The 8,711-nt window shown below is 52.9% G+C and overlaps 1 protein-coding gene across 1 annotated transcript; it reads right to left on the bottom strand.

The window, feature by feature from the left end:
* Positions 1-351: 351 nt before the first annotated feature.
* AYO21_04474 (hypothetical protein) lies at positions 352-1,104 on the bottom strand (the record flags this gene model as incomplete). Its single annotated transcript, XM_022654447.1, has 1 exon — positions 352-1,104. The coding sequence occupies one exon, from the start codon at positions 1,102-1,104 to the stop codon at positions 352-354; it is 753 nt and encodes a 250-aa protein (XP_022513263.1).
* Between the last annotated feature and the right edge of the window lie 7,607 nt (positions 1,105-8,711).

Here is an 8,711-nt window from a genome sequence, read left to right as displayed (position 1 = left end):
GTCATATTGAGAAACCAGAGCCAACAAGCATGAAACGTGTGTCGAAGCCGATGAAGTATTCTTCCTCCCCTCCGTTACTTTCCCAGGCTGGCACAGAGGCCACGACTACTGGGTTGGCAACGAAGTGTTGGAATCCATCTCCCCAGCCTCGCACTGGTCACATGTCCCTTGCTCGTGTTCCTCCTAGACTGTCCCAAATTTCCTTTTGAATACATGGGATGCCATTGTTGGATCCTGAAAGCGGAAAATTCCCAAAACACCATGCTCATAAATAGACGTCAGATGGCGATGTCGCTAGAAACGTTGAGGGTATCACAAAGAGTCGTTTTCAAGGGCGGTCAATCAACCTGCTCAATAGGCAGCGATTATGGTTGGCTGTTGCCTTGAAGGGAGGTAGAAGCCTTCTTCTTCAAAGGCTTCCGACTCTGCGGGTGATAATGAGGCGTTGTCCTTGGCATCGTAGAATGAGGTCGTGGCAATGGCCTGTCTCTGCTTCTCGCTCAGGACTTCAATGCTGGTGGTGGGTGGTGAGGGTGGCATGTGGTCATCTTCCGAGTCTGAATCAGTGTCGAGGCTGAGCTCGGGAGGAGAGTGTCGGGAGGCCGTGCGGACCAAAGACAGGTCCTCGTTCTCCTCGTCGTCATCATCTTCCATATCAGAGTCGACCTCGATGGCGGTGACTTGGGTGTCTGGCTTCTGCTCAGACTCGTCCTCAGACTCCTCTTCGGAGGAGGCGTCTTCTGGCTCCCAGTCGGCCTCGGGCTCCTCCACAATGGTCTCGACATGTCGCTGGTTATCCTCCTCTTCCTCTTCCTGTGCCTGAGATCCGTTGACAATGTTGTTGAACCACCGTTCCTGCTCCTGCTCGGCATTGGCCAAGTCCAGCATCAGAGAGTCGAGCATGTTGGCATGTCCGACCAGCAGGCGGAGGTCGTGGTCAGGTCGGGCAGCCTCGCGTGAGAGCTTGCCGCGAGCACTGTGGGCGAGGAAGTAGGTCTGAGTGATGCTCATCTTCTGCTTCTTCTGGGGAGGTCGGGAGTAGATGGATTGCCCGGCTGATTTGGTGGTCGCTGTAGAAGCGGAGAAAGTGACTGAGGAAGGCATTTTGATGGTGGTGGTGGTAATTGTTTTGGTCGGGATCTCTTTCTGAGTCACCAGTGTGGGTACCCTTATGTTGTGGTAGTCCGGTCGGTTGGTAACTTGTATTGAGCAGTCTGTCTCTCTCAATGCTCAATGTTCACATCAATGTTGTTGTTGTTTGTTGTAATGGTGTTGATGGTGATGGAGAGAAGAAAGGAGGCTGGTTGGAGGGGAGGGTGGACGACTTCTTTTGTAAACTCGCGGGTTGGTAAGAAATGGATGTATGGGGGGCCGATTAACGTTAGGATTATTGAAGGTGCCTGAGTAAGAAACGAGAGCGAAAGAGGGTCGAAGCGTGCGTAAAGACCGAACTCCACCAGGTGACCGGGGTCCCCTGTCCAGGCGTCTAGCCCCCCTGGCCCTGGTCAGCGATGCACACCAGCAGGGCTGTGACTACTCCCAGAGTCTAAACCCGAGGGCGGTGTTACGTTCTCTCCGAGTGACTCTTGGACTCTTACCTGGAAGGGACCAAGCGGGGCTGCAGGCTGAGAAATCTGAAAATCTGAAAGCAGCATGTCATTGTGTTGTGCTGCAAACTGGCCAATGTCGACTGCATTCGGCCGACTTGTCTGCCTGATCCTCGGACGGTTTGTTGCACCTCGCACATCTCGTTGCTCTTCCCCTTCCCGGCCTCTGGGTCACAATCAGCTCCGAGTCGAGTAATGCCCCCCCTCAACCGCCTTCGACCGCCCACCATCGTTCATCGTTCTTCGTGAAGCTCCTCTCCCCGTCTGATCTTACCCCCTTGCCCCCGTTTCTTACGGCATCCCACTTCATCGTTGCTATGCTGTTGCTGTGTGTTTCGTCTCTATTGGTTTCACCACCCTTTCGATAACCGATGTAAACTGGCAAGATTATGGGCTACGTGCTATCTCGTACTATGACGGGCCTTTGGTGTCGTATCTGTGCATTTACTGCAGTAGGAGCATTTCCGGATTATCCTACGTATTTCCGCGTTCCCCCATCAATAATGGCTATGGGACTAGGTGACAAGGCGACAAAGGCGGCTAGGGGTGGCAGAACGCTCAATGACAGCATTTCCTGGGGCAGCAAATGCTGAGGGACCTGCTGAGAAATGTCCTGTTGCCCTGCTTTGACCTCTTACCCAATGATTGTCCGTCTACGTCCGCTTGCTCGCTGTGTCTTGGTAAGCCCGTGCATTGTAACGCTGGCCTTGGCTGACGGCTTCTGTGTCTGTCCTTGTCTCCCACCTGGCGGTCAACCGTGTTCTGGACTCTTGGATGTGACCAGCCAGCATTACCATGCTCTCGTAATCCAGTGCAGTGCACCTACCAAGAACTGATTCTCAAATCCCACCCAGGCAAGCCACAAAAGTAAGGAGATCTCATTGTAGCATTATACGAGCTGCTCTTCTCAGATTTGATCAACCGTGTTTTGAGTGAGGAATTCGTGTTTGTCGCAAGCCAGCTCCCAAGAACTCTTTCCTAATCCATCCACTTTTTTGGTACTTTCGGGGTTCATCTAGTGGCGTTTCTGGGGCGAGCGATGCCATGAACGACGAGTGTTCACAGCTCTTGTGTCAAACAGGTAACTTGGCATTGAGATTGGTGGACTGACCGTCAGGTCTGAAGCCCTAACGCGAGGCGAAGGGAGGAGTATAACGAGCCTTCACGTTATCAGGGCGCTGCTTTCAGACACTCTAGGGGGCTGGCTGAGGGGGTAGCTCTGAACCTCTGACGCCCAAGGAGATCCCCGGAGATGTGTTTCAGGTAGCCTAACGTGCCCAATGCTGCTCGCTTAGGCTCTCACCCCTCCCCCTCCGCGCCTAGGCATCTCTCGCGGAGATGCTGTTCAAGGCTCTAACAAATCCCCGGAGACCTGTGGTCGCTGGCCATCGTTTTCCTCGGGCTCCACCTGATTGATTTGACATTCAACCACCATGGTCAGAACACGTTTCCCGGGAAGCGTATTCGTTATCGCTTGCAGTGGGCTGAGCTTGCATCCAGATTGCTGGCTGCCTGCGATGGAGAGATCTCAACGCCCTGTAGTGAGCACACGGACAAATACCTTTCCCCCCTGGTTCTGGGTTAAGTCTACCTGATTGAGACAAGACAGCGAGGAACAGCCACGATAGCCACATGTGCGCCCTGATCGTCAAGTCGTCCATCTCGTCTTTGTGGTAATCAGTCTTCTGCATTTGGTGCTCGCATTCGTATACAAACGCGTTCAAGTGTCAAGCCACGCCCCATGGGCCCCGTATTGGCCGTATTCGGACCAACTTGCGAGCCCGGTTCCCTCACCCAATAATGGTGAACTGTTGCCTGACGACCGTATTCAGCACAGTTACTTGATACAGAAGGCATCTCGCGCTGCTTTCAACCCTTGGCGTACTGGCACAGAATGACACGGGTGTTTGAAAACTCCGGTCGAGGGCTCGGACGCGAACCAGCAAATTTCCTTCCGGGTCCGAATGGCACCGTCGGGCATAAAGCATCATGACGAGCCGCAACCAGGTTATGCCTCAGTCTAGACCCGGAAAGGGCATGGCCTTGACGTTATGCAGCTCCCTCCCCCACCCAAGGCCCGCAGGACAAATTATTCGTCCGAGGTCAGCCATGGAGTTGTTTCGTCCTTGCTTCTCGTCCCTGTTTGGCTCGCGCCCTCGGGCTTTCGCAATCTCCATGGACTCCCCCGCTTCGCGACGGTGCACAATTCACCGACTTCGGCCGGTTTGTGCAGGAGACGGTGCGCACTGGTCATCCAGATGCACCTTGCTAGAGCCTATACTTGTACAGGTCGAGGTATATTGTTCAGGGCACTTTCCTGGTTTGCCTCCTTCCCCACCAGTATTATTGTGAAGATGCGGCTCTAAACCCCGACTCCTTCAGCCTCGTGATCGTAAAGGACCGGGAGGTGCGGACGAGAAAATGTGCGCGCTTCCGAAGTCACCATGTTTCCGAAACCTCTTCGTTTGCCATCCAATTTGGCCCTCGTGACCATTTTGTAGGGCGGGGAATGTTTCATGGCTCCGACGAGGGATGGCAATAATTTCCGTTGCGCATTGAGTGTTTTTGTTTCATCGCCCTTTGTTGTCAGAAATGCACAAAAGCTAAGAAAATACCTCCCGAAGTTGGCGAATCAAATTGACGGCTGCCTGAGGGCAAAAATCTGGCACAGGGGGATTTCAGGCATCCTCGTTATTCTCCCAAGACATCACTTGGTGTTCACCCCACCGATCAACCGGTTGCCGAATACGGAAGATCCTCGTCAGCAACCCCTTGCATGCGATTTTGGACGGGAGATGCGGTGAGTCACGAGAAATTGGATTTTAGGGATTATCCTTATTCGCACATTTGACCTGTTTTGGGAACAAATACACAAATGCCACCTTTTGGCGGGCTTTTGGTGTGCCAGAAGGCGGGGAGGGGAAGACGAATACCAGATTGTGGGTTACAGCACTAATGACGGCTGCCTGCCGCTAGAGCCGCTACAAGAGCCACTAGTAACTCAGCTAGTGGCTTGGATGCTAGGAACAGCGTCTGGTTACCCAATGCGGCAATCTTCTCGAAGGGCGGGCTGATGGTTCTTTGTCATACCTGACGAATGAGAGAGGGGCCATCATGGCTGTGCTTAACAGAGACGATCGATTGTACTTTTGCATGTATCCAATTAGCTGACTCCCTCCCGGTGCCACCACCAAGGATGGCTGTGCTTATTCTTAGCAGCCCCCAAGCGAGTTAGACCCCTCATCAATACGCTTTCTGATTCCAATTCCCAGTTACCCAAAAGAGAACAACAATATTTTTGTGTTTTTGTGCGAATATGGCCTGATGTCTTGGTTCTGCTAACTTACGACGGTACTTCCCCGCAAACTCGCTTGGCTAACCTGCCTCTGATATCCTGCCTGCCTGCCTGATAATGGGCTGTGTCTAGACCCCTTGTTTTCTTGTGGTAAGAGGTCAAGAATCTTCGCCACCTATCTGCCTCGTCTCACAGATTGAGGAAGATATTCACACACCGTACGATCCCTGAAGGTCAGAGGCGCTTCGCCTGGTCCGAGCATGCTGTCATCTCACAGCGGGGTAGCATTCAGTGTGCAGCTTGCGGCCGCTGGTGAGTCACGAAAGGGTATCTGGCTACTATGATATGAGATGAGCCGCCGGGGTGAATTGGGTTCAGTACCCGCCATAGTTCCAGCACATCCCGCGTCCGTGGAGATGGGCGATACTACCTCCTACCACGATAAACCATGTGGGAAAAAAAGTATCCGAGTCGAAGATGCCAAGTGGTCCTACCACATGGCCAAAGGACTGAGTGTGTGTACCGTGTGTGTCTGAGTATGGAATCTGACCAAAGTTTAACCGCGCAATTGCTCAACTGACAAATTCCATTGGACAAAAACATTCCGCGGCTGCTGACTCAACTTTTGGTTCGACGACGCCAACAACGGTAACGCCAGGCACGCCAGGCACGCCAGGAAAAGCACACCGGAATCTTTACAACAATCGTTCAAACGATATCTCTCCGAGCGAGGCGGATCGAATTCCGGCTTGTTGTCGTTTGTTGGTTTGAACTTTTGGCTGATGTCTTCGTTCAGCCCTATCACGAAGTGAGACGGGGTTGGCATGTCGGGCCTAAGATCCAAGAACCCCAATCTTCGGTTTTCGCCGTCTTAACGCCGTGCGTGTACCTCTGATCACTCTTAGTCGGTGTCTGATCGTTCACTACTGGCCCAGCTGCTGACATATCAGTCTGAGAGCAGCCGCTTTGCTGGCGGTCTTCCACCCAAGTCCCTGACCTTGTGGTCAATGCCCTTCCTCCTCTATACAAATAGGTACGGGGAGGAAGCTGACTACTCCTTTCGTCTCCCCCAGCAACCAGGGACTAGCAATTCGTTACGGACGAAGCTGACGGATGAAGGGTCTGCCGAGGCGAAGATGTTGCTCTGACTCTGGTCGCATAGGGGCGGGCAGCCATCCGTCCACGCATCCAACCCCCACCACCCCTTCGTATACGAGATCCAATCACTAGCCACCACGAGAAACTTGCTTACCAAACTACTCAGCGAGTGAGTCCCCTGAGCCTCAAGCCTTGTCAGTGGTCGTAGGGAGTTGTCCAAGAAAGGCCTGACCGTCAGCAGGCGAAGCTCCAACCCAATCCATCCCCCTTTACCCAAGTCCCAAGCAAGCAATCACCCTCTTGGGAAACCGAGGCTGACCACGGAAGGTGTCAAATACTCCTCCCCCCCCCCTTTTCTTACCCTGCGCCACCTCCACTAATTACTTCAAGACAGCACACTCACTCACTCTTGATCTGAGGACCCGGAACATTTGAGGTGGAGTCGGGAGTCCTCATTCGTGTTCGTTCTAGGTTTACACGAACCCTTTTTGTATTCTCCTTTTGATGTCCTGGCGCCCTGTGAGCCTTACATGATATCCCAACATACAAGGCACAAGGCACCAGGCACCGACAATTTGGGTCAGGTTGCACGTCCACGCCCTTCGGCCCAATGGACCCGAGTGCCAGAGTCGCTGGCTGGATCTGATCCTCCAAGGCCGTCCCCAAGACTCGAGACAAGACCTCTTGACTGGCCTGGTGCCACTGCATCGGTGAGCACTGAGCTGTCGCGGCTGGTCCTATCAGCCATCTCATCCGCAAGCGACGAGTACCTACGGGATACCATGCCTTGCCATGCCATGCCATGTGCATGTCCACGTCCACGTCCATACCCACGCCAACGATGCCGAGCTACATCTCTGCTGACTTTGCCAAAACCTCCCCCCCTCCTTCACCTAGCTCCCTTGAAACTTTGTTGATTTGTCGCATCACCCGCCTGCCGGTGTGCTGGCACGGCCCCCCAATGTGCCGGATGATCCCAAAAGCCAAGACCTCTTGTTGGTCGAGTCACGGTTCGAGAGGGCTGAAGATCACGGCTGACCTCTGACCTCTGACCTCTTGCTTGTTAGGAGCCAGTGAGCAGTCGACATGGTTTGGATTACGCTCGGGAAATATACACGGGATGAAGGGATCACTCTCTCCCACAAGACACGGATATGTCCTCGGATATGGTCCATACAGGTACGAGGTACGTGTTCAGCGAGGCGATACACCGCTATGAGGATGACCATGGTGAGACCCGCTATTGCCCACGACTTTCTCGGGTTCGACCGGCCTTTGCTCTGTTCAGTGCATCCAAACCAGCAGGTTCTCTGTGTCTGCTGTGTCTGTTGTGTGTTACCGAGGTTTCCAAAAAGGGATATCTTCACTTTCGGCGTGGTGGTCCAGTGATCCATTGATCCGTTGATCCAGCAATTCAATCCCACAATGGTTCCAGGCCCATACCTTCCTACTCGTGGATTCCGTCGGAAGTCCCTCAGCACTCGTTGCATACCGGTGTTGTGTTATTGTTAGTTTCTCTCTGTCCTTTCCGCTCTATCTACGATGACATTGTGAAAACCCTCGACTTCCACACCCCATCTCTCAAAACGGAGCAGGGGACCATGGGATCAAGAGACATACTGAACCCTGTCTGCGTACTTTCTGCTGACTATCCATCCCTCTTCACTCGCTCGCTCGCTCGCTCGCTGGCTTGCTCAGTTGCGGTGTCGTCCTCTACGTGCGCTTTCGGAATCAGATGCGAGGAGATGAGATGATTCGCCTACGGGTCCTGATGAATAGGTGAGGCAAAGGCAATCACAATCAACAATCACAATCAGTCCTTGTCGAGCTGCGCATCGATAAACCTCGGGGTTCCAGAGGGGGTACATATCTTGTAATACTACTCGCTGGGTGTCTGGCTGGGTTTCAAGATATCTGGCTATATTGACTACCTGGCTATATGGCTATCTGGGCGTCAGTCAGCCAGTTAATCGGTTAACCGGTCAATGTTCTCGTAGCACGATGACCCTCTGCTCCGATGTCTCCGGTGTCTCTGGTGTCTCTCTCCCACCCTCCTTCTCCTTCATTCCTTTCCCAGACATGGACATGAACCCTTCTGACCACGAAACCCCCTTGAACCTTACATGTATGATTCTGTTCTCCTTGTCAAAGACCGATTAGCCCCCATCAGCCCGTGCAGCCACGATCGGCATAATAGACTAATCGACTATGTGAGAGAGTGCGCGAGTGTGTGCGACAAAGTCTACGATACAAGTAGGGCATGGGTTAAGGGTATCGATCGAACGACTGATAGCATTTCGTCGCAGCATCAAAGGATCAAGCACCACAGTACCAAGCATTAGAGGATCAGGGAGGTAAAGATCAATAATACCCATCTGACTGCGGACGCGGAGTTGAGCTCCCAAAATGAGGTACCAAAAATCACCACGCAACATGGACCTCTTGATTTCTGAGTGGAGAAACTTTTGATATCAATTTTTTAGCAAAGGGGAAACCTTTGGACAATCTTTCCCCGGGTTTCTATTCGAACATGTAACCACGCTATGCCAATGCAAGTGACAAAGTTTTCTCTCTCTTGAAGACTCTGCCCTGTCAGAGAGGTATCCACCATGATACATATTTACAGTGTTTCCTCGTGCCGATGCATATGTCTGATCTATTCCTCTCATTCCCTGCCGAGTTACCGACCCAAGGCCGGGAGGGGATGCCCC

This window comes from Fonsecaea monophora, assembly GCF_001642475.1.
Source record: "Fonsecaea monophora strain CBS 269.37 chromosome Unknown Scaff25, whole genome shotgun sequence".
NCBI lineage: Eukaryota > Fungi > Ascomycota > Eurotiomycetes > Chaetothyriales > Herpotrichiellaceae > Fonsecaea > Fonsecaea monophora.
Note: the sequence above shows the minus strand (reverse complement) of the source record. Positions and strands in the feature narration are given on the sequence as shown.